The following is a 26,679-nucleotide window of genomic DNA, read 5'->3' as shown; positions in this document are numbered from 1 at the left end:
TGGCGCACACCCTGCCACGATCCCTCACACAACCTTCCCGCCCCTCACCCCTTGCAGCCATCTAATCTCCCGAGAGGCAAACACCACACGAAAAAACCCAAGGTCTGTCGGGGGAAAAAAAGTTTGCTGGAAAATTCCTCTTAACCTCCCCCCCCCCCCCCCTCCCCCGGCAACCCCATTCCTAGGCGAGTGTTATCTATAAAGACACTTGGGGGGTGGGGGGGGGGACCGAACTTGCCCCGTGGCCCGTTTGGTAACCTCCCGCTCCCGCCGTAGAATTGCCCTTTAGCTCTGTCTCGGGCGCTCCACCTCGTTGGACAGGGCGCTCGTGAGGAGCCAACGCCAATCCGCTGCTCCGCACAGCGCTGACGCGCCACAAGGCCCCTCATTTAAAGGGGACTCTGCAAGGCCCTTTGGTGGCCAGCCGCTGGGCCACCAGGGACCATCTCGACCAGCCCAGCTGCCCGACACGCGAAGAGGAGCGCCGGGGCTGCGTGATGACGGCCCGGTCGAGACGAGGGGCCGCCATTGTGTCGGGCAGATGGAAAAAGTGGCTGACAAAAAGAAATTGTGGCCTGGGACCGAAACGGCCACCCCTTTAAGGGGTGCGTCAGGCGGATGTCCGCGCCCCGTAACACGTCTGACGTCGGCCTTGTGCCCCCGCGAGGTGAGTTCTCCCGCAAACGGGTCGGCGCTGGGGTGGTGAGGGGTCGTCGGCTGTGCGCCAGCCCGGCGGTACTAAAAAGGGCCAATGTCAACCCCTTAGTTTCTACATGATGCAATGTCTGTCCCAGTCGAGAACTGGTCATGTTAATTGTCAAGGGCATTAACCTCTCCTGCCCCCCGTCCCCCCAGCCCCCCCCCTTCACTGCAACCCCTTTCATCTTCCCCTGTAGATTTTTCAACACCATTGGTGGGATCCCCATGTTACATATTTGTTTCCTCACTTCTCCACATTCAATTTCATGTGCAGCCGGCACCTGACTGGTTTTATCGGGTTCGGCTGCTTCAGACATCTGAAAAAGGCACGGAGGAGTGAAGAGAGACATACCGACAGCGAGGGACAGGCAGAGGTACAATTTGTGATTTAGTGTTGACATTGAACGCAGTTTAATCTGATTCTTCCCTGACAGGACTGGAACCGGATGCCGACATCTATATGAATTTTATGAAAGCCCATCAGTGCTACGATGCCATCCCAACCAGTTCTAAGCTCGTTGTCTTTGATACAACTTTGCAGGTGAGAGAAGGGACAGAAGGGCAGTGGATAAGAGGGAGGTCACATTAGCAAAGAGCAGGGCTTACATAGAGTTAACAGCACAGAAAAAGGCCATTTGGCCCAAATGGTCCATGCCGGTTTTTATGCTCCACATGACCTCCTCCCACCCTACTTCATCTAACCCGATCAAGAACATAAGAAATAGGAACAGGAGTCGGCCATTTAATAAGATCATGGCTGATCTGATCATGGACTCAGCTCCACTTCCCTGCCCGCTCCCCATAACCCTTTACTCCATTATCACTCAAAAATCTGTCCATCTCCACCTTAAATATATTCAATGACCCAGCCTCCACAGCTCTCCGGGGCAGAGAATTACATAGATTTACAACCCTCTGAGAGAAGAAATTTCTCCTCATCTCAGTTTTAAATGGGCGTCCACTTATTCTAAGACTATGCCCCCTAATTTAATTTCCCCCATCAGTGGAAACATCCTCTCTGCATCCACCTTGTCAAATTTCAATAAGATCACATCTCATTCTTCTGAATTCCAATGAGTAGAGGCCCAAACTACTCAACCTTTCCTCATAAGTCAACCCCCCTCATCCCCGGAATTAACCTATCCTTCTGTTCCTTTCTCTCTCGTGTATTTATTTAGCTTCCCCTTAACTGCATCTGTTATTTTCCTCAACTATTCCTTACAGTGGTGAGTTCTACATTCTGACCACTCTCTGGGTAAAAAAATTCCTCCTGAATACCCTATTGGATTTTTTTGGTGACTATCTTATATTTATGGTCCCTAGTTCTGGTCTCCTCGCCCCCCCCACAAGTGGAAATATCTTCTCTATATCTTCTCCTTCAAACCCTTTCATAATCTTAAAGACCTCTTATCAGGTCATCCCTCAGTATTCTCTTTACTCGAGAAAAGAGGCCCAGCCTGTTCAATCTTTCCCGTTAGTTCTAACCTCCCAGTTCTGGTATCATTCTCGTAAATCTTTTTTGCACCTTCTCCAGCGCCTCTAAATTTCTTTTATTATTCATTCATTGGGAGTGGGCATCGCTGGCAAGGCCAGCATTTATTGCCCATCCCTAATTGCCCCTTGAGAAGGTGGTGGTGAGCCGTCGCCTTGAACCGCTGCAGTCCGTGTGGGGAAGGTGCTCCCACAGTGCTGTTAGGGAGGGAGTTCGAGGACTTTGACCCAGCAAGTTCACACTTGGAGTGCTGTGAACAGTTCTGGTCTCCATATTGTAACATTTTTATAATATGGAGACCAGAACTGTTCACAGTACTCCAAGTCTGGTCCAACCAAGTTGAACATTATTTCTCTGTTTTTCAATTCTATTCCTCTAGAAATAAACCCCAGTGTTTTTTTTTTATGGTCTCTCTCGCCTTCTCTCTCTCGCCTTCTCTCTCGCGCCTTCTCTCTCTCGCCTTCTCTCTCTCGCCTTCTCTCTCTCGCCTTCTCTCTCTCGCATTCTCTCTCTCGCCTTCTCTCTCTCGCCTTCTCTCTCTCGCCTTCTCTCTCTCGCGCCTTCTCTCTCTCGCCTTCTCTCTCTCGCCTTCTCTCTCTCGCCTTCTCTCTCTCGCCTTCTCTCTCTCGCCTTCTCTCTCTCGCCTTCTCTCTCTCGCCTTCTCTCTCTCGCCTTCTCTCTCGCGCCTTCTCTCTCTCGCCTTCTCTCTCGCCTTCACTCTCTCGCCTTCACACTCTCTCCCTCTCTCCCGCCTTCTCTCTCTCTCTCTCTCTCTCTCTCTCTCACACCTTCTCTCTCTCTCTCTCTCTCTACTTGTAGTGATCTGTATATCTGTACCCACAGATCCCTCTGCTTCGCTACCCCAATTAGACACTAATTTTCCAAGGAGGAAACATTTAAAACTGAGATGAGGAAGAAATTATTTTCTGAGGGTTGTAAATCTTTGGAAGTCTCTGCCCCAGAGAGCTGTGGAGGCTGGGTCATTGAATATATTTAAGGTGGAGATGGACAGATTTTTGAGCGATAAGGGAGTAAAGGATTATGAGGAGCGGGCAGGGAAGTGGAGCTGAGTCCATGATCAGATCAGTCATGATCTTATTGAATGGCAGAGCAGGCTCGAGGGGCCAGATGGCCTACTCCTGCTCCTATTGCTTATGTTCTTATGAGTAGGAGGCCTTCTCATTCTTCCTAATAAAATGCAGTGACTCACACTTATCTATATTGAAGTTAATTTGCCAATTGCATGCCCATTGATGGGGATCTGGCACTGACCTGTGGCACTGGACCCCAGCGAGAGACACGGTTGTGTAGAGGACACAGAGAGGCTGCAAAAAGATTTAGATAGGTTAAGCGAATGGGCTAAGGTTTGGCAGATGGAATACAATGTCGGAAAGTGTGAGGTCATCCACCTTGTGGAAAAAAAACAGTAAAAGGTAATATTATTTGAATGGGGAGAAATTACAACATGCTGCGGTGCAGAGGGACCTGGGAGTCCTTGTGCATGAATCCCAAAAAGTCAGTTTGCAGGTGCAACAGGTAATCAGGAATGGAATGTTGGCCTTCATTGCGAGAGGGATGGAGTACAAAAGCAGGAAGGTCCTGCTGCAACTATACAGGGTATTGGTGAGGCCGCACCTGGAGTACTGCATGCAGTTTTGGTCACCTTACTTAAGGAAGGATATACTAGCTTTGGAAGGGGTACAGAGACGATTCACTAGGCTGATTCCGGAGATGAGGGGGTTACCTTATCATGATAGATTAAGTAGACTGGGTCTTTACTCGTTGGAGTTCAGAAGGGTGAGGAATGATCTTATAGAAACATTTAAAATAATGAAAGGGATAGACAAGATAGAGGCAGAGAGGTTGTTTCCACTGGTCGGGGAGACTAGAACTAGGGGGCACAGCCTCAAAATACAGGGGAGCCAATTTAAAACCGAGTTGAGAAGGAATTTCTTCTCCCAGAGGGTTGTGAATCTGTGGAATTCTCTGCTCAAGGAAGCAGTTGAGGCTAGCTCATTGAATGTATTCAAGTCACAGATAGATAGATTTTTAACCAATAAGGGAATTAAGGGTTATGAGGAGCGGGCGGGTAAGTGGAGCTGAGTCCACGGCCAGATCAGCCATGATCTTGTTGAATGGCGGAGCAGGCTCAAGGGGCTAGATGGCCTACTCCTGTTCCTAATTCTTATGTTCTTATGTTCTTATGTGCTTCGGGAGGGAAGGGGGAAAGACATACAGAGCGAGAGATAAGCTGAAATAAAATCTGAAAATGCTGGAAATCTCCGCGGGTCAGGCAACATCTGTGGAGAGAGAAACTGAGTTAACGTTTCCGGTCGGTGACCCATCGTCAGAACTGGAAAAGTTTGAGATGTAACAGATTCTTGAGGAAGTGCAAGGGGCAGTGAGAGGGGGAGGGGAGGAAAGAACAAAAGGGAAGGCCTGTGATAGGATGGAAGGCAGGAGAGATTAGATAGGCAAAAGGGATGATGGGCCAAATTGAGATGGTAATGGCACAAGTTAGGAAACAAAAGATGAGGTGAGAATGGCAGAATAATTACCAGCTGCCATGGGAACAGAGAAAAAAAAGAGGAACAAAGGAATCCAAATATGGGCAGAGGTTGTGGTCTGAAATTGTTGAACTCGATGTTGAGTCCTGAAGGCTGTAAAGATCCTAAACAAAAGATGAGGTGCTGTTCCTCGAGCTTGCGTTGAGCTCCATTGGAACAGTGTAGGAGGCCGAGGACGGAGAGGTCAGAGTGGGAATGGAGTGGGGAATTAAAGTGACAGGCGACCGGAAGCTCAGGGTCACACTTACAGACTGAACGGAGATGCTCCGTGAAGCGGTCACTCAATCTACGCTTGGTCTCCCCAAAATAGAGGAGACCACATCGTGAACAGCGAAATTGTAATGAAGTACAAGTAAATTGCTGTTTCACCTGGAAGGTGTGTTTGGGGCAACGGGACAGTGGGAAGGGAGGAGGTAAAAGGGCAGGTGTTGCATCTCCTGCGCTTGCACGGGAAGGCGTCGTGGGAAGGGGAGGGGCTTCTGGGGGCGAGTGCAGAATGGACCAGGGTGTCGCGGAGAGAGATAAGCTGAGTTTTATTTCCTCGTCTCTGCGCAGGTGAAGAAAGCATTCTTGGCGATGGTTGCTAACGGGGTAAGAGCTGCCCCACTCTGGAACAGTAAGGAGCAATGCTTTGTGGGTGAGTTTTAAACCTGTGTGTCAGAAATGTCTTGGGAAAGCACCCATGTTTGTGAGATGTAATCATCAGTAAGAATTGATTCGCAACATCAAAGAAAGATTTATTAAGCGCCTTTCATGACCTCTGGACTTGCCAAAGCATTTTTCAGCCAGTGAAGTACTTTTAGAAACATAGAAACATAGAAAATAGGTGCAGGAGTAGGCCATTCGGCCCTTCTAGCCTGCACTGCCATTCAATGAGTTCATGGCTGAACATGCAACTTCAGTACTGCATTCCTGCTTTCTCACCATACCCCTTGATCCCCCTAGTAGTAAGGACTTCATCTAACTCCTTCTTGAATATATTTAGTGAATTGGCCTCAACAACTTTCTGTGGTAGAGAATTCCACAGGTTCACCACTCTCTGGGTGAAGAAATTCCTCCTCATCTCGGTCCTAAATGGCTTCCCCCTTATCCTTAGACTGTGTCCCCTGGTTCTGGACTTCCCCAACATTGGGAACATTCTTCCTGCATCTAACCTGTCTAACCCCGTCAGAATTTTAAACGTTTCTATGAGGTCCCCTCTCATTCTTCTGAACTCCAGTGAATACAAGCCCAGTTGATCCAGTCTTTCTTGATAGGTCAGTCCCGCCATCCCGGGAATCAGTCTGGTGAACCTTCGCTGCACTCCCTCAATAGCAAGAATGTCCTTCCTCAGGTTAGGAGTGTGGTCACCGATATTATGTAGGGAAACCCATGTCGGGCAGCCAATTTGTGCACAGCAAGCTTCCACAAACAGCAATGTCATTATGACCAGATAATCTGTTTCAGTGATGTTAGCTGAGGGATAAATATTGGCCCAGGACACCGGGGAAAACGCCCCTGATTTTCTTCGAAGTAGTGCCATGGGAACTTTTACTTCCACTTGAGAGGGTAGACAGAGCCTCGATTTAATGACTCGTGCAAAAGCAACCATCTCTAATAGCACAGCGCTTCCTCAGCACTGCACTAGAATGTCAGTCTAGACTTTCGTGCTCGAGTCCCGAAACCCATGATCCTCTGACTCAGAGGCGAGAGTGCTACCCACTGAGCCACATCACCTTTAAGTAACTTGTGTCGCAGCTGATCAAGTCTCTCAGAAATATCCCGAAATGTTTCGGGTCCAATGAATCAATTTTCAGTGCAGTTTGCGTTAGGCTGATGAATCGGACAGCCACGGTGTGCAAGATCCCACAGACTGCAATAAATGGATTGAAGCATTAAATGTGTTTTTTTGATGGAGGTAGTTACAGCATGCTCCACATGAACCTCCAGCCCCCCTATCAGCATGCTCATTGTAATCTATTTGCTTCGTGGGTTCTTCGTTTGCCTCATTGCTATGAACTACAGGTTGGACTCCCTTATCCTGGACTCCCTTATCCGGCACCACTCCTCGTCCGGCATGATTCCGGCGGCCGGGAGCTATGCGCAGAACGCGGCCGATCTACACCCCGACTTTGGGGCCGCGCTGACACTCGGCCCGCTAACATTTCGTGGCCCGCCTGGGACGCCGACCTCCTCCACCCACCCCTCTCCCCAACCTCGGGACGCCTCCCCCTTCCCCGGGCCGCTGACCTCCCCTCGTCCGGCAAAATCCATTATTCGGCACAGGCCAGGTCCCGAGGCTGTCGGATAAGGGAGATTCAACCGGTAGTTGGTTTATTAACAAAGGTTTAACAATCATACTACACATTACCAGTTCATCCACCAGGCTTACAACTGCATGCCTCATCGTGGATGACCCAGACACAACTGGTTGGGGTTTTATTGAGTCTTGTGAACATCACGTGACTGGCAAAGCCACTCACAGTGCAACAGCTCGACAAACCTCTGAGCATACTCACAGGTGCATACATTACACCCATCAATCCTTTCTCCTTCATGTGCTTATCTGACTTCCCCTTAAATAGAAACATTGTAAATAGAGGCAGTATTAGGCCGCTCGGCCCTTCGAGTCTGCACCGCCATTCAATATGATCATGGCTGATCCTCTTTCTCACTCAACACCATATTCCTGCTTTTTCCCCATACCCCTTGATGTCTTTTGTGTCTAGAAATCTATCTCTTTCTTTAAATATATTCAGTGACTTGGCCTCCACAGCCGTCTGTGGTAGAGAATTCCACAGGTTCACCACCCTCTGAGTGAAAACATTTCTCCTCATCCCGGTCCTAAATTTCCTACCCTGTATCCTGAGACTGTGACCCCTTGTTCTTGACTTCCCAGCCAGGGAAAACATCCTCCCTGCATCCAGTCATCTATACTATTTGCCTCAACTACCCCATGTGGTAGCGGTTTTCCACATTCTCTCCCCGCTCTGGGTGTGGAATGTTGAACCTAATTGTAGCTCCACCCCCCTGACCAACCCATGTTTGGAATGATAGCACAAGCTTTGGGAGGAATGTTGGCCAGGACTCTGGGAGAGCTCCCTAAATCATCTTCATGTGGCGCCAGGGGACCTTTAATGTTTGTCTGAACCAGCAGCTTGGTTTAGCATCTCGCCAATTGGACGGCAACCCCCCTCCCGACAGTGCGGCACTCCCCCAGAGCTGCACTGGGGTGTCGGCCTAGATTATGTGCTCAAGTCCTGGAGTGGGACTTGAACCCACAAGCCTTCTGAGACAAGAGCGCTTGCCCACTTGAGCAACCCGACACTAGAGCACAGACCAGAGACGAAGCATGGAACTTTTGTGGTTTGTACGGCTCAGTATCGCACCAGTCATGCCATTTACTGGGGCTTGCGGAGGGGCTAGGTGTCAGCTGTGGCTCAGTGGGTAGCACTCTCTCGCCTCTGAGTCAGAAGGTTGTTGGTTCAAGTCCGACTCCAGGAACTTGAGCACACAAATCTAAGCTGACACTCCCAGCGCAGTGCTGAGGGAGCGCTGCACTGTCAGAGGGGCCCTCTTTCTGATGAGATGTTAAACCGAGGTCCCGTCTGCTCTCTCGGGTGGATGTAAAAGATCCCATGGCACTATTGTGAAGAAGAGCAGGGGAGTTATCCCCCGTGTCCTGGCCAATATTTATCCCTCAATCAACACAACAAAAGCAGATTATCTGGTCATTATCACATTGCTGTTTGTGGGAGCTTGCTGTGTGCAAATTGGCTGCCGCGTTTTCCACATTACAACAGTGACTACACTCCAGAAAGTACTTCCTTGGCTGTAAAAGTGCTTTGGGATGTCTGGTGGTAGCGAAAGGCACTATATAAATGCAAGTCTTTCTTTAGAACTGAAAAATGTCAACTTATTACAATGACACTGAGACAAATTGCCTGTGTATCCTGTTACCTGATGTTGCTGACAATGAGAATCTCCTGTATACCCAATTATGATTTCACTGGTTTACAGCCAGAATCTCCTGTATACTAGGGTGAACATACGGCCCAGTTTTCCGGGAACAGACCCTGGATGAGGTACTATGTCCTCGGGCAGACAATATCCCTGGAAGAGTTCCTGGTTCATGAAACTCGGCCCCAAATAGACTAGAGCCATAGTCATTGGAATATCTGCTTAACATACCGTTAGACAGAATCATAGTTTCAGGTCGATGGACTGAACAGTATTATTTATAAACGGTGTCTTACAGGGCTTGACAGAGTAGATGCAGGGAGGATGGTTCCTCTGGCTGGGGAGTCTAGAAACAGGGATCACAGTCTCAGAATAAGGGATCGGCCATTTAGGACTGAGATGAGGAGAAACTTCTTCACTCAGAGGGTGGTGAATCTCTGGAATTCTCTACCCCGGAGCCACAGTCTTTGAGTATATTCAAGACAGAGATCGATAGATTTTTGGATATTAAGGGAATCAAGAGATATGGGGATAGTGCAGGAAAGTGGAGTTGAGGTAGAAGATCAGCCATGATCTTACTGAATGGCGGTTCAGGCTCGAGGGGCCGAATGGCCTACTCCTGCTCCTAATTCTTATAAATGACTTTCCACAGGCTGACGTCACATCCATGGTAATTATATGCACATTTGTTTTGCATTTGTAATGTATTTGTGCAACTGTTAAAATATCGGCTGCTAAAGATTTCTGTCTTGCTGCGCTGCGTGACCTACATTTTCCGTCCTGGCTCCTTTGCTGAGCTCCCACCCTGTGTGCACCTGGAATTGGCTTAGGAAATGTGGTCACCCTACTGTGTACCCAAGGGTCCGGCTCCCTGTACACAGTCGCTGAATAATTCAAAGTTCCATTTGGGTTTTGGGGGGAATTTTTAATCAGTCTGCCGGGGAATTGCATTGTGTGTGTTCAGTGAAAGCCAGAAACAGATGGCCTTGCCGAAGACCATCCCTCCCACTCATTCGCAGTGTTAGCATTGATGCTGACCCAGGGTCCTCTGTGTAACTGGGCCTCTTTCTGCTCTCCGCAGGCATGCTGACAATTACCGACTTCATCAACATCTTGCACCGATACTACACATCTCCAATGGTAAGAATGAGCCTCGGGCTCTCTTAGTCTTTCTCTTTGATCAAGGGTCAAATTTATTTTTTTTTAAACGGTGAGAAACTTTTTAAGTGTCGGTGTTCGGAGAGATTTGGTGTGTCCTCGTGCAAGGAACACAGAAAGCTCGCATGCAGGTTCAGCAAGCAAGGCAACAATGGCATGTTGTCCTTTATTGCAAGGAGGTTGGAGTATAAGAGTATGGAAGTCTTGCTACAATTGTACAGGGCCTTGGTGAGACCACACCTGGAGTACTGTGCACAATTTTGGTCTCCTTATCTGAGGAAGGATATACTTGCCTTGGGGGCGGTACAATGGAGGTTCACTAGATTGATTCCTGGGATGAGAGGCTGTCTTATGATGAGAGATTGTGCAGAATGGGCCGATACTCTCTGGAGTTTAGAAGAATGAGTGGCGATCTCATTGAAACATAAAAGATTCTGAAGGAGATTGACAGGGTAGATGCTGAGAGAATGTTTCCCCCTGGCTGGAGAGTCTAGAACTAGGGGGCACAGTCTTGGGATAAGAGGTCGGCCATTTAAGACAAGAGATGAGGAGGAATTTCTTCACACAGAGGGTTGTGAATCTTTGGAATTCTCTGCCCCAGAGGGCTGTGGATGCTGAGTCTCTGAATATATTCAAGGCTGAGATCGATAGATTTTTGGAGTCTAGGAGAATCAAGGGATATGGAGATCGGGCGGGAAAGTGGAGTTGAGGTCGATGATCAGCCGTGATCTTATTGAATGGCGGAGTAGGCTCGAGGGGCCGAATGGCCAATTTCTTATGATCCAGAGTTGAACGGAAGCTGAGAAGGGGTTGTAGTCATCAGCACCTGCCATCACGTGCATTCTTAAAGATTACAACAGGGCTGTTTGGATCATATCTCTCTGTTTAAGTTCAATGTGCAATGAACAAGGGCAAAGCCACTCCTACAGCTACTGTCGGGGTGTATTTAACAACTTGCATTTATATAGCATCCTTAACATAGTAAAATGTCCCCATGTGCTTCACAGGGGCATAGTTAGGCAAATAAAATCATAGAATCATAGAAATTTACAGCACGGAAGGAGGCCATTTCGGCCCATCGTGTCCACGCCGGCCGACCAAGAGCTATCCAGCCTAATCCCACTTTCCAGCTCTCGGTCCGTAGCCCTGAAGGTTACGGTACTTCAGGTGCACATCCAAGTACTTTTTAAATGTGGTGAGGGTTTCTGCCTCTACCACCCGTTCAGACAGTGAGTTCCAGACCCCCACCACCCTCTGGGTGAAGAAATTTCCCCTCAAATCGCCTCTAAGCTTTCTACCAATAACTTTAAATCTATACCCCCTGGTTGTTGACCCCTCTGCTAAGGGAAATAGGCCCTTGCTATCCGCTATATCCAGCCCCTCATAATTTTATACACCTCAATGAGGTCTCCCCTCAGCCTCCTCTGTTCCAAGGAAAAAAAACCTAGCCTATCCAATCTTCGCTCATAGCTAAAATTCTCCAGTCCAGGCAACATCCTCGTAAATCTCCTCTGTACCCTCTCCAGTGTAATCACATCCTTCCTGTAATGTGGTGACCAGAATATTTGAAACCGAGCCACCTGAGCTGTTAGGGCAGGTGACCAAATCTGGATCAAAGAGGTAGGTTTTAAGAAGTGTCTTAAAGGAGGAGAGAGAAATTGAAAGGTGGAGATGTTTGGGGAAGGAATGTCAGAGCTTAGAGCCTCAGCAGCTGAAGGCACGGCGGTGGCCGATGAAAATCGGGGATGTTCAGGAGGCCAGAATTGGAGGAACGCATTGATGTCGGAGGATTGTGGGGCTGAAGAAGGTGACAGAGATAGGGAGGGGCAAGGCCATGGAGCAATCTAAGGCTCCAATCGGTGTGAGACCACTAGTCGTGGATTGCAGCGGCAATTGGGCAAAAATAGTAACCATTCTACACAGTGTCAGCTGTGGCTCAGTGGGCAGCACTCTCGCCTCTGAATCAGAAGGTTGTGGGTTCAAGTCCCAGTCCAGGTACTCGAGTACAAAAATCCAGGCTGACACTCCAGTGCAGTGCTGAGGGAGTGCTGCACTGTCGGAGGTGCCGTCTTTCGTATGAGATGTTAAACTGAGGTCCCGTCTGCTCTCTCAGGTGGATGTAAAAGATCCCATGACACTATTTCGAAAAAGAGCAGAGGAGTTATCCCCGGTGTCCTGGACGAATATTTATCCCTCAATTATCATAACAGAAACACAGATGATCTGGTCATTATCACATTGTTGTTTGTGGGAGCTTGCTGTGCGCAAATTGGCTGCCGCGTTTCCCACATTACAACAGTGACTACATTCCAAAAGTACTTCATTGGCTGTGAAAGGCGCTACGTAAAACACCCAAAGGCTGAATGTTCAGTTAACCTGTTTTGGTGGTGATGTTGAGGGAGTTATGTTAGCTAAGACAGCAGGGTGGACTTCCTGCTCTTCAAGTTGTGATACCTGAATGTCAGCAGGTCAGACAGCATGTGCAGCACTGTGGGCTTAGATTACATGTTGAAGTGCTATAGAGTCACTCAGGCAAGAGTGCTTGCTGTTCGTTGAGTCAAGCTGACACCAGTTAAGGCATACTGTTTTTAGTCGGTTAAAATACCCTAGCCTAACACGAACCTAGTTCAAATTGCCTCTTTTTTGTTGTAGAACTCAAGAAAGAATTACATGTATTCCGTGCAGTAACTGGACTGTTTTGTCACACCGCAAGTATAAAAGAGGGTGTTAGTACTTTTGGTCAATATGTGAGGACACTAATTTGTTTGCGGGTCGAGATAGCTTGGTCATTTTTAAAAATTCATTCAAGGGATGTGGGTGTCGCTGGCAAGGCCGGCATTTATTGCCCATCCCTAATTGTCCTTTGAGAAGGTGGTGGTGAGCCGCCTTCTTGAACCGCTACAGTCCGTGTGGTGAAGGTGCCCCCACAGTGCCGTTAGGGAGGGAATCCCAGGATTTTGACCCAGCGACAATGAAAGAACGGGCGATATATTTTCAAATCAGGATGGTGTGTGACTTGGTGGGGAACATAGAGGTGGCGTTGTTCTCATGTGCTTGCTGCCCTTGTCCTTCTAGGTGGTAGAGGTCGCGGAATTCCTTGGAATTTACCCAAGTCACATAGTGATGCTAATGTGCCTGCTGAAGTGGAGTGTTGGCCTTATAGGCTTGGCTCAGTGCCCTTTGCCAGGCTTTGTGGGAAGGGTTTGTTGTTGGCCTGTGGTCCCAGTGTGGAAAGCTTCTTTTTTTAAAAACTTGTCATTTCAAACTTTCTCTTTCAGGTGCAAATCTATGAATTGGAGGAACACAAGATTGAGACTTGGCGAGGTGAGGGGGTCTCTGCAGTGGTTAACTTCATTCAGCACTGGATTGTGTGTGGGAGCGAGTGTGTGGGAGCGAGTGTGAGTGCGAGACTGTGATGAGTGTGCATGTGCACCTGAGTCTGTGTGCGTGTGTTAATGATTAGTTTTAGTATAGATTTATTTTTCCCCATGTAATGTATGTAACCTGTGACTATGCTCACAGGTTTGTAGAGCTGTTGAGTTGGGAGTGGCTTAGCCAGTCACGTGATGTTCCCAAGACTCAATAAAACCCCAGCCAGTTGGGTTTGGGGGATTCACGATGAGGCAGGTGATTGTGAGCCCAGTGGATGAACTGTGATTGTTAAACCTTTGCTAATAAACCAACTAGTTTTTAATAGCAATGTGTTCCTATAAATTCTTAAGCAAAAAACCCATGCAGCAAATACATTACACCCCATAAAAGTTGTTGGTTATATATTTATTGAATGTTTATATCTATTGAATACTGCTGTACAGATATAATAGTTATGTGATGCCAAGCTTTGATTTTGAAAACCTCAAGATTATCAGAGGAAGAATAGTTGGGGATTGGCAAAATAACCCTCTCTGTTCACCTGCCCCGATGATGTCGCTCCACCTCCGTCACCAGTCATATTATAGGAATATATCACCGCTCCATATCTAACAGAGATGTGCACCTAGAGCATGGCAGGGGCTGGACTGGAACATCTAGAATCATCGACTCATAGAATGGTTACAGCACAGAAGGAGGCCATTCGGCCTGTCGAGCCCATGCCGGCTCTCTGCAAGAGCACTTCAGCTAGTCCCACTCCCCCGCCCTTTCTCTGTAGCCCTGCATATTTTTTCCTTCAGGTACTTATCCAATTCCCTTTTGAAAGTCACAATTGAGTCTGCCTCCACCATCCTTTCAGGCAGTGCATTCCAGATCCTAACCACTCGCTGTGTAAAGATATTTTTCCTTGTCACCTTTGGTTCTTCTGCCAATCACCTTAAATCTGCGTCCTCTGATTCTCGACCCTTCCGCCAATGGGAACAGTTTCTCTCTATCCACTCTATCTCGACCCCTCATGATTTTGAACACCTCGATCAAATCTCCTTTCAACCTTCTCTGCTCCAAGGAGAACAACCCCAGCTTCTCCAGTCTATCCACGTAACCATTCCTGTAAATCTTTTCCGCATCCTCTCTAAGGCCTTCACATCCTTCCTAAAGTGTGGTGCCCAGAATGGGACACAATTCTCCAGTTGTGGCAAAATCTGCTTTTTATACAGGGTCATCATAACTTCCTTGCTTTTGTACTCTATGCCTCTATTTATGAAGTCCAGGATCCCGTGTGCTTTTTTAACCGCTTTCTCAACCTGCCCTGCCACCTTCAATAATTTATGCACATGTACCCCCAGGTCCCTGTCTTTATGCACCCCCCGTTAGGATTGTATCCTTTAGTTTATATATAGAAAAAAATCAAAATACCACCAACGATGTCTCCGCAAGATCCTGCAAATCCCCTGGGAGGACAGACGCACCAACGTTAGCGTCCTCGATCAGACCAACATCCCCAGCATCGAAGCACTGACCACACTTGATCAGCTCCGCTGGGCGGGCCACATTGTTGCATGTCTGACACAAGACTCCCAAAGCAAGCGCTCTACTCAGAACTCCTACACAGCAAACGAGCCCCAGGTGGGCAGAGGAAACGTTTCAAGGACACCCTCAAAGCCTCCCTGATAAAGTGCAACATCCCCACTGACACCTGGGAATCCCTGGCCAAAGACCGCCCTAAGTAGAGGAAGAGCATCCGGGAAGGCACTGAGCACCTCGAGTTTCGTCGCCAAGAGCATGCAGAAAACAAGCGCAGGCAGCAGAAGGAGCGTGCGGCAAACCTGACTCCCCACCCACCCTTTCCTTCAATCACTGTCTGTCCCACCTGTGACAGAGACTGTAATTCCCATATTGGACTGTTCAGTCACCTGAGAACTCATTTTTAGAGTGGAAGCAAGTCTTCCTCGATTTCGAGGGACTGCCTATGATGATGATGAGGTAAAAATGACTATTGGAGTTAATGGAACCACACTGGTCCAGTGCAGTGGTTCACGGATAGGATGGCTATGAGAGATGCAGCAGGTCATACAATGTGCTGTAGCAGGTTATGGTCTTATGGTCAACTGTGTGTCTGTTATGTGAAGCCCAATACCATAGCACTGAGACATCGGCATAATTGAAGAGAGAACTTGCATTTAGGTAGTGCCTTTCACAACCTCAGGACGTCCCAAAACACACTACTGCCAATGAAGTGCTTTTTGAAATGTAGTCATTGTCTTTAAGTAGGAAGCACGGCAGACAATTTGTGCACAGCAAGCTCCCACAAGGTAAATGTCCAGATCATCTGTTTTGGTGATGTTGGTTGAGAGATAAATATTGGCCCCAGGACACCGGGGATAACTCCTCTGCTCTTTTTCAAAATAGTGACCAAGGGATCTTTTATGTCCACCTGAGAGGCCAGATGGGACCTCGGTTTAATGTCTCATCCGAAAGATGGCACCTCCGACAGTGCAGGGCTCCCTCAGTACTGCACTGGGAGTGTCAGCCTAGACCCGCAACCTTCTGACTCAGAGGCGAGGGTGCTAATCACTGAGCCACGGCTGACACACCATCTTAAGTTAAGTTTAAGTTTATGGAAGGTGGAAGATGAGAGGCCGGCCAGAAGAGCATTGGAGTAGTCGGGTCCAGAGACAACAAAGGCACGGATGAGATCAACAAGTAATGTATGTTTAAAAAAAATGTTTGGGTTTGGACTGCTAATCTTTGTGTTGAGTAATTTAATCATATCAGAACATAAGAATTGGGAGCAGGAGTAGGCCACTTGGCCCCTCGAGCCTGCTCCACCATTCAATGAGATCATGGCTGGTCGTCTACCTTAACTCCACTTTTCCGCCCGATCCCCATATCCCTCGATTCCCTTAATATCCAAAAATCTATCGACCTCTGTCTTGAATATACTCAACGACTGAGCCTCCACAGTCCTCTCGGGTAGAGAATTCCAAATATTCACCACCTTCTGAGTGAGGATGAATCTCCTCACCTCAGTCCTAAATGGCTTACCCCTTATCCTGAGACTGTGACCCCTGGTTCTAGACTCCCCAGCCAGGGGAAACATCCTCCCTGCATCTACCCTGTCAAGCCCTGTAAGAATTTTGTATGTTTCAATGAGATCACCCCTCATTCTTCTAAACTCGAGAGAATATAGGCCTAGTCTCCTCAATCTTTCCTCATAGGACAATCCCCCATCCCAGGAATCAGTCTGGTGAACCTTTGTTGCATTCCCTCTATGGCAAGTATATCCTTCCTTAGGTAAGGAGACCAAAATTGTACACAATACTCCAGGTGTGGTTTCACCAGGGCCCTATATAATTGCAGTAAGGCGTCTTTACTCTTATCCTCTTGTAATATTGAGGCAGCATCATGAACATTACTTCTTTAAATCAGATAATGAAGTACCTGGGCCTTATTCAGTTCAATGATTTTACTCTCCTCTTTTCCCCAGAGATTTATTTACAAGGTTCCTTTAAGAAACTGGTCAGTATCTCCCCAAATGACAGGTAAAATGATTATTCTGTGCGATTGGAACTGCAGTATGTCCAGTTTTATCTCAATCTTGCCAGGGAAGTAGCAGACCCTGGTTGCATTATAGAGAAATAGCAGATGCTGTATTTTTTTTAAATTCATCCTTGGCATGTGGGAATCACTAACAAAAATGGCATTTACTGTTCATCCCTATTTGCCAACTTCTCTTGAACCGCTGTAGTCCTGTTGGTGAAGGTGTTCCCACAGTTCTGTTAGGTAGGGAGTTCCAGGATTTTGACCCAGCGATGGTTGAAGGAACGCTGATATATGCCCAAGAATGGATGATATATAACTTGGAAGGGGAGCTTGGGAGGTGGTGGTGTTCTCATGTGTCTGCTGCCCTTGTCCTTCTAGGTGGTAGAGGTCGCAGGTTTGGGAGGTGCTGTTGAAGAAGGCTTGGCGAGTTGCTGCAGTGCATCTTGTAGATGGTACACACTGCAGCCACGGTGCACCGGTGGTGGAGGGAGTGGTTGTTTAAGCCATTGGATGTGGTGCTGATATTCTAGGAATAACCGCTCCTGTAGAGAGAGGAAGAGGTCTGAGCCCACTGCAATCTATTGGTAAAAAGAGAGGCTTGCAGTTATTATCTTTCATGACCCAAAGAGCTTTACAGCCAATGAAGTACTTATGAAGTGTAGTCACTCGTGTACTGTAGGAGATGCAACAGTCAAATTCTCATAAACAGCAATGTGATAATGACCAGATAATCTGTTTTAGTTATGTTGCTTGAGGGATAAATATTGGCCAGGACACCAGGGAGAACCCCCCTGCTCTTCTTTCGAAATAGTGCCTTGGGATCTTCTCCATCCACCTGAGAGAGCAGACAGAGCCTCGGTTTAATGTCTGATCCAAAAGGTGACACCTCCGACAGTGCAGCACTCCCTCAGCACTCACTGGAGTGTCAGTCTGGATGATGTGTTCATGTCTCCTGGAGTGGGACTCGAACCCATGAAATTCTGACTCTGAGGTGAGTGTGTTGCCCACTGAGCCACGGCTGAGCACCTCCATGTACTGCTGGGGGAGGGGAGTACTATATGCTCCTGTCACTAGTGCCCCCAGCTGAAGGGTGTTGACTAGAAGAGAACACTCAGAGCCAATAACAGGGAACCAAAGACTAATATGCAGTTCAAAAATAAAAAACAATTAATCCCCAGTCAGGTCCAGAATGATCCCATCAGATAGATGCCCATTCTTCTCAAGATGGTACCTGTACTTCCCAGAAAGTTTGAGGTTCTTGATAAGTACTAACTATTCCCTCTTCTATGATTTTAATCCACTTATTATATTTGTTGTCCATCCCTAGCCTGTTTGATGCTGTTTACTCTTTGATCAAGAATAAAATTCATCGTCTGCCGGTCATCGACCCTGTGTCTGGGAACGTGCTCTATATCCTGACGCACAAGCGCATCCTGAAATACTTCCACCTCTTCGTAAGTCTCTCATCTGCATTACATTTAAAGATAAGCACGGGATATGCGAAAATCTTTCTTCCTCGATAAGAGGTCAGAGAATCCGGGGTTGTTCTCCTTAGAGCGGAGATGGTTAAGGAGAGATTTAACAGCAGTGATCTGATCGAAACATATAAGATTATGAGGGGGCTTGACAAGGTGGATGCAGAGAGGATGTTTCCACTGATAGGGGAGACGAGAACTAGCGGGCATAATCTTAGAATAAGGGGCTGCCCATTTAAAGCTGAGATGAGGAAGAATTTCTTCCCTCAGAAGGTAGAAAATCTGTGGAATTCGCTGCCTCAGAGAGCCATGGAAGCCGGGACATTGAATAAATTTAAGACGGAGATAGACAGTTTCTTAACTAATAAGGGAATAAGGGGTTAATGGGGAGCGGGCAGGGAAGTGGAGCTGAGCCCATGATCAGATCAGCCATGATCGTATTAAATGGCAGAGCAGGCTCGACGGGCCGTATGGCCTACTCCTGCTCCTATTTCTTATGTTCTTATGTAGGTGTTCAGAACGATGAAGGGTTTTGATAGAGTAGGTGGGGAGAACACATTTTTGGTGGTCGGAGATTCGGTAACCAGAGGACACAACTTTACATTAAATCGCCAACAATTTCCTCTAATCAGCAATGCTACCTCACCTCCTTTTTCTTTCTGTCTATCCTGGATGTTGTGTTCCCAGCCTTGGTCACCCTGGAGCCAATGTCTGTGTGATGCCAATTATATCATATTCGTTAATTGCTGCCTGCGCAGTTAATTCTTCCACCTTATTATGAATACTCCTCGCAATACTCCTTCAGGCTTGTCTTTTTAACACACTTTGCCCCTTTAGAATTTTGCTGTAATGTGGCCCTTTTTGATTTTTGCCTTGGGTTTCTCTGCCCTCCACTTTTACTTTTCTTCTTCCCATCTTTTGCTTCTGCCCCCATTCTACTTCCCTCTGTCTCCATGCATAGGTTCCCATCCCTCTGCCATATTAGTTTAACTCCTCCCCAACAGCACTAGCAAACACTCCCCCTAGGACATTGCTTCCTGTCTTGCTCAGGCGCAGACCGTCCAGTTTGTACTGGTCCCACCTCCCCTAGAACCAGTTTCGTAACCGATAAGGGATTATGGGGAGCGGGCAGGGAAGTGGACTTGAGTCCATGATCAGATCAGCCATGATCGTATTAAATGGTGGAGCAGGATCGAGGGGCTGTGTGCTCCTGATTCTTATGTTCTTATGTAAATGGGAATGGCAGAATCGTTGTGGTTAGTCAGGTGGTTATGATCTGAAATTGTTGAGCTCCATGTTGAGCCTGCCTTGACTCGGTCCGTTTAGCTGATCTCTTTGCGGTTCCATCTGCTTTCAGGCCTCGAAACTCCCCAAGCCCAGCTTTATGAGGAAATCTCTGCAAGAGCTCGGGATCGGGACGTACAAACACGTAGCTCTGATCGAGGAGACAGCACCGGTTTACGAAGCATTCGGGATCTTTGTGACAAGAAGAGTGTCTGCTCTGCCCGTAGTGAACAAGCTGGGTAAGTGACATGTGGGTATAGGGTAGGGGAGTAGGGGGGCTGGGGTGGGGGGAGGGTGGAATATGACTGGATAATGGAACTGGCACTTCTGAGAAATCGGAAGAGAGCAGAATTGGACTTTCTGGACTGAGATGGCATAGCAGTTGAACTTAAAGTAACAGCCAGAGATGCCTTGCAACCACTCACCCTAAAAAGGCGGTGGGTGCTAATACAATTGGAGCCTTCAAGACTGAGGTCGCTAGATTTTTATTAGGTAAGGGTATCGAGGGATATGGAGCTGTGAGTGTTTTTTTATTCATTCATGGGATGTTGGCTTCGCTGGCAAGGCCAGCATTTATTGCCCATCCCTAATAGCCCTTGAGAAGGTGGCGGTTGTGATATATCCTTCCGACATCACGAAGAAGCACACACTCTACAAGATGGCTCTTACACAGAAACTGTCATCATGTGACCTTGCCACATGATCCTTTATTATTTACACCAGTAGTTGCAGTTCATTAGTAGTCCACTAGGTGGAGCAGTAGTCCACTAGGGGGAGCTCTATTACAGTGGTGAGCCACCTTCTTGAACTGCTGCATTCCCATGTGCTGAAGGTGCTCCCAGAGTGCTGTTAAGGATTGGGGAATTGCAGGATTTTGACCCATCGACCATGAAGGAACGGCCGATATATTTCCTAGTCAGGATGGTGGGTGTCTTGGAGGGGAACTTGGAAGTGGTGGTGGGTAAATGGAGTTGAGGTCCAAATCAGCCACGATCAAATTGAATGCTCGTGGGGCTGACTGGTTGAGTCAGAACATTATTCTGGGTCATGGGTTCAAATCCCACTCCCGATGCTTCAGCACTAAATCCAGGCTGACACACCAGTGCAGTGCTGAGGGAGTGCTGAACTGTTGGAGGTGCCGTCTTTGGAATGAGACGTTAAACTAAAGCCCGATCTGACCTCTCAGGTGGATGTAAAAGCTCCTGTGGCATCAGAGCAGGGGAATTCTCCCCAGTGTCCTGACCAATATCTATCCCTCAACCAACATCACTAAAACCAAGACATTGTCTGATCATTTATCTCATTGCTGTTTGTGGGAGCTTGTTGTGCGCAAATTGGCTGCCTCATTTTCCTACATTACAACAGTGACTAAACTCCAAAAGTATTGAATTGGCTTCAAAGTGCTTTGGGACGTCATGAAAGGCGCTATAAAAATGCAATTTATTTTTTTCTTCCTTTCATCCAGAATCAGATCAAGACATATTAGTATCAGCAGCTTGAGATATTAATGGTAATGGTAGCATAGTGGTTATGTTACTGGACTAGTAATCTGGAGGCCTGGATGAATGATCCAAAGATGTGAGTTCAAATCTCATCACGGCAGCTGGGAATTAAAAAAAAATTCAATTAATTAAGTAAGAACACAAGAAATAGCAGCAGGAGTAGGCAACTTGGCCCCTCATAACAACATAAGAATTAGGAACAGGTGTAGGCCATCTAGCCCCTCGAGCCTGCTCCGCCATTCAACAAGATCATGGCTGATCTGGCCGTGGACTCAGCTCCACTTACCCGCCCGCTCCCCGTAACCCTTAATTCCCTTATTGGTTAAAAATCTATCTGTGATTTGAATACATTCAATGAGCTAGCCTCAACTGTCTCCTTGGGCAGAGAATTCCACAGATTCACAACCCTCTGGGAGAAGAAATTCCTTTTCAACTCGGTTTTAAATTGGCTCCCCCGTATTTTGAGGCTGTGCCCCCGGCTGCAAAGTGCTCCGCCATTCAATAAGATCATGGCTGATCTGATCATGGACTCAGCTCCACTTCCCTGCTCGCTCCCCATAACCCTTTACTCCCTTATCGCTCAAAAATCCGTCTATCTCCACCTTAAATATATTCAATGACCCAGCCTCCATAGCTCTCTGGGGCAGAGAATTCCACAGATTTACAACCCTCTGAGAGAAGAAATTCCTCCTCATCTCAGTTTTAAATAGGCGGCCCCTTATTCTGAGACTATGTCCCCTAGTTTTATTTTCCCCTATGAGTGGAAATATCCTCTCTGCATTTACCTTGTCATTATCTTATACGTTTCGATAAGATTACATTCTTCTGAACTTCAATGTGTAGAGGCCCAACCTACTCAACCTATCTTCAGAAGTCAACCCCCTCATCTCCGGAATCAACCTAGCGAACCTTCTCTGAACTGCCTCCGATGCAAGTATATGCTTCCTTAAATACAGAGACCAAAACTGTATGCAGAAACTACTGGATTGTCGTAAAAACCCATCTGATTCACTAATGTTCTTTAGGGAAGGAAATCTGCCGTCCTTACCCGGTCTGGCTTATATGTAACTCCAGACCCAGAGCAATGTGGTTGACTCTTAACTACCCTCTGAAATAGCCAAACAAGGCACTCAAGGACAAATAGGGATGGGCAATGAATGCTGGCCTTCATTCCATGAACGAATAAGAAAAAACTTGAGATACGTGTAAATTAATGGTAACAGGAATTTAATCCATGTTTCCTTGATAGACACCTATATGGTCACAGAGGTGAAAAAGCCTGGTTACACCTACTTGCATGTACAGTACCTGCTTTCAGTAGTTTATAGTACAAAGCGCTCTACTCGGAACTCCTTCATGGTAAACGAGCCAAAGGTGGACAGAGGAAACGTTACAGGGACACCCTCAAAGCCTCCCTGATAAAGTGCAACAACCCCACCAACACCTGGGAATCCCTGGCCAAAGACTGCCCTAAGTGGAGGAAGTGCATCCGGGAGGGCGCTGAGCGCCTCGAGTCTCGTCGCCGAGAGCATGCAGACATCAAGCGCAGGCAGCGGAAGGAGCGTGCGGCAAACCAGACTCCCCACCCACCCCTTTCCTTCAACCATTGTCTGTCCCACCTGTGACAGAGACCGTAATTCCCGCATTGAACAGTTCAGCCACCTCAGGACTCATTTTTAGAGTGGAAGCAAGTCTTCCTCGATTCAGAGGGACTGCCTGTGATGATGATGATGATGATGATCATATTCTGATCTATTTTCCTTTTTATTCCAGGTAAAGTGGTGAATCTTTACTCCCGATTCGATGCTATAGTAAGTACCGCAAGTATTTTGGAAATTAAACACAAAGGCGCAGCCACGTACAAAGAGTTTGAGGAGAGTGGGAGGGGGAGGAGGTGGGGGATGTCACTGGCTGGGGAAGGGGGGGACACCAGGAGCGGCTCAGAGGTGTTGGAATTGGCCAAGTTCGCAGGGACTTGGTGTCAGTGAGTCTCGAGGTCTATCTGTGTCCAGAGATTGCATCACACGGGCACATTCAACATGGACTAAAATAAGACTTCACGCTCTCTGGAGAGCCTCATGGTGCATCTTAGAGAACAACAGCAACTTGTATTTATATAGAAAGATAGAATTTATATAGCGCCTTTCACGACCATCGGACGTCACAAAGTGCTTTACAGCCAATGAAGTACTTTTGGAGTGTAGTCACTGTTGTAATGTGGGAAACGCGGCAGCCAATTTGCTCACAGCAAGCTCCCACACACAGCAACGTGATAATGACCAGATAATGTTTTTTTGTTATGTTGAATGAGGGATAAATGGACGACTTACAGAAGACACATCAAGTCACTGGAGATATATCACCAACGATGTCTCCGCAAGATCCTGCAAATCCCCTGGGAGGACAGATGCACCAACATCAGTGTCCTCGCCCAGGCTAACATCCCCAGCATTGAAGCACTGACCACACTCGATCAGCTTCGTTGGGCAGGCCAGTTAGTTCGCATGCCAGACACGAGACTCCCTAAACAACTGCTATATGCGGAGCTCCTTCATGGCAAACAAGCCAAAGGTGGGCAGTGGAAATGGTACAAGGACACCCTCAAAGCCTCCCTGGTGAAGTGCGACATCACCACTGACGCCTGGGAGACCCTGGCCGAAGACCGCCCTAGGTGGAGAAAGTGCATCTTTGAATCTCAACGTTGGGAGCGTAAAGAGATCAGGCGCAGGCAGCGTGTGATAAATCAGTCCCACCTCCCACCTTGCCCCGACAAATATCTGTCCCACCTGTGACAGGGTCTGTGACTCTGGTGTTGGGACTGTTCAGTCACCAAAGAACTCACTTTAGAAGTGGAAGCAAGTCTTACTCGATTTCGAGGGACTGGCTATGATGATGAAATATTGGCCAGGACACCAGGAATAACTCTCCTGCTCTTCTTTAAAAATTGCCATGGGTTCTTTTACATTCACCGGAGAGAGCAGATGGGGCCTCGGTTTAACATCTCATCCGAAAGACTACACCTCCGACAGAGCAGCGCTCTCTCAGCGCTGCATTGGGGTGTCAGCCTGGATTTATATGCTCAAGTTTCTGTAGTGGGATTTGAACCCACGACTTTCTGACTCAGAGGCGAGTGGGCTACCCACTGAGCCACAGCTGACACTAGCAACTTCAATGTCGTAAATTGTCCCAGGGCACTTAACAGCAGCATTTTCAAATAACATTTGACATCGAGCCACATAAGGAGATATTTGTGCAGATGACTAAAAGCTCAGTCAGAGAGATAGATTTTAAGGAGAGTCTTAACGGAGCAAAGAGAGCGGGAGATGCAGAGTGATTTAGGGAGAGAATTTCAGAGCTTCGGGCCCATATTATAGTGATTAAATTCCTGTGATTGAGGAGCTCCTCCCGCAGTCACAATGTGGATTTCGTCCACTGCGGAGTACAACGGACATGATCTTTATGGCGTGACAACTGCAAGAGAAATGCAGGGAACAGCACCGACCCTTATACATGGCCGCATTTAACCGTACAAAGGCCTTTGACACGAGGGACTATGGCGCGTCCTCCTCTGTTTCTTTGGTTCGGTATTCACGAAGGAGGACACGAACAACTTTCCGGTTATAAAAGGGGTCGGGGGGTCTAGTAAGGAGGAGGAACTGAGGGAAATCCTTATTAGCCGGGAAATTGTGTTGGGGAAATTGATGGGATTGAAGGCCGATAAATCCCCAGGACCTGATGGACTGCATCCCAGAGTACTTAAGGAAGTGGCCTTGGAAATAGTGGATGCGTTGACAGTCATTTTCCAACATTCCATTGACTCTGGATCAGTTCCTATGGAGTGGAGGGTAGCCAATGTAACCCCACTTTTTAAAAAAGGAGGGAGAGAGAAAACAGGGAATTATAGACCGGTCAGCCTGACATCGGTAGTGGGTAAAATGATGGAATCAATTATTAAGGATGTCATAGCAGTGCATTTGGAAAGAGGTGACATGATAGGTCCAAGTCAGCATGGATTTGTGAAAGGGAAATCATGCTTGACAAATCTTCTGGAATTTTTTGAGGATGTTTCCAGTAGAGTGGATAAGGGAGAACCAGTTGATGTGGTATATTTGGACTTTCAGAAGGCGTTCGACAAGGTCCCACACAAGAGATTGATGTGCAAAGTTAGAGCACATGGGATTGGGGGTAGTGTACTGACATGGATTGAGAACTGGTTGTCAGACAGGAAGCAAAGAGTAGGAGTAAATGGGTACTTTTCAGAATGGCAGGCAGTGACTAGTGGGGTACCGCAAGGTTCTGTGCTGGGGCCCCAGCTGTTTACACTGTACATTAATGATTTAGATGAGGGGATTAAATGTAGTATCTCCAAATTTGCGGATGACACTAAGTTGGGTGGCAGTGTGAGCTGCGAGGAGGATGCTGTGAGGCTGCAGAGCGACTTGGATAGGTTAGGTGAGTGGGCAAATGCATGGCAGATGAAGTATAATGTGGATAAATGTGAGGTTATCCACTTTGGTGGTAAAAACAGAGAGACAGACTATTATCTGAATGGTGACAGATTAGGAAAAGGGGAGGTGCAAAGAGACCTAGGTGTCATGGTACATCAGTCATTGAAGGTTGGCATGCAGGTGCAGCAGGCGGTTAAGAAAGCAAATGGCATGTTGGCCTTCATAGCAAGGGGATTTGAGTACAGGGGCAGGGAGGTGTTGCTACAGTTGTACAGGGCATTGGTGAGGCCACACCTGGAGTATTGTGTACAGTTTTGGTCTCCTAACCTGAGGAAGGACATTCTTGCTATTGAGGGAGTGCAGCGAAGGTTCACCAGACTGATTCCCGGGATGGCGGGACTGACCTATCAAGAAAGACTGGATCAACTGGGCTTGTATTCACTGGAGTTCAGAAGAAACATAGAAACATAGAAAATAGGTGAAGGAGTAGGCCATTCGGCCCTTCTAGCCTGCACCGCCATTCAATGAGTTCATGGCTGAACATTCAACTTCAGTACCCCATTCCTGCTTTCTCGCCATACCCCTTGATCCCCCTAGCAGTAAGGACCTCATCTAACTCCTTTTTGAATATATTTAGTGAATTGGCCTCAACAACTTTCTGTGGTAGAGAATTCCACAGGTTCACCACTCTCTGGGTGAAGAAGTTCCTCCGCATCTCGGTCCTAAATGGCTTACCCCTTATCCTTAGACTGTGACCCCTGGTTCTGGACTTCCCCAACATTGGGAACATTCTTCCTGCATCTAACCTGTCTAACCCCGTCAGAATTTTATATGTTTCTATGAGGTCCCCTCTCATTCTTCTGAACTCCAGTGAATACAAGCCCAGTTGATCCAGTCTTTCTTGATAGGTCAGTCCCGCCATCCCGGGAATCAGTCTGGTGAACCTTCGCTGCACTCCCTCAATAGCAAGAATGTCCTTCCTCAGGTTAGGAGACCAAAACTGTACACAATACTCCAGGTGTGGCCTCACCAATGCCCTGTACAACTGTAGCAACACCTCCCTGCCCCTGTACTCAAATCCCCTTGCTATGAAGGCCAACATGCCATTTGCTTTCTTAACCGCCTGCTGCACCTGCATGCCAACCTTCAATGACTGATGTACCATGACACCCAGGTCTCTTTGCACCTCCCCTTTTCCTA

General features: G+C 47.5%; 1 protein-coding gene across 1 annotated transcript in view; it reads left to right on the top strand.

Moving 5' to 3' along the window:
- The window catches only part of prkag3a (protein kinase, AMP-activated, gamma 3a non-catalytic subunit), a 61,111-nt gene that overhangs the window by 7,277 nt on the left and 27,155 nt on the right, over window positions 1–26,679 (top strand). Inside the window, exons 3-10 of the mRNA XM_070874336.1 lie at window positions 1,134–1,240; window positions 5,314–5,395; window positions 9,779–9,837; window positions 13,134–13,179; window positions 16,715–16,769; window positions 18,098–18,224; window positions 19,603–19,768; window positions 22,805–22,842. Coding sequence (XP_070730437.1) covers window positions 1,134–1,240; window positions 5,314–5,395; window positions 9,779–9,837; window positions 13,134–13,179; window positions 16,715–16,769; window positions 18,098–18,224; window positions 19,603–19,768; window positions 22,805–22,842 — 680 coding nt within the window. The remainder of the gene's footprint in view (window positions 1–1,133; window positions 1,241–5,313; window positions 5,396–9,778; window positions 9,838–13,133; window positions 13,180–16,714; window positions 16,770–18,097; window positions 18,225–19,602; window positions 19,769–22,804; window positions 22,843–26,679) is intronic.

Source organism: Pristiophorus japonicus, chromosome 3 (assembly GCF_044704955.1).
Source record: "Pristiophorus japonicus isolate sPriJap1 chromosome 3, sPriJap1.hap1, whole genome shotgun sequence".
NCBI lineage: Eukaryota > Metazoa > Chordata > Chondrichthyes > Pristiophoridae > Pristiophorus > Pristiophorus japonicus.
This window is presented reverse-complemented; position numbering and strand designations above follow the sequence as displayed.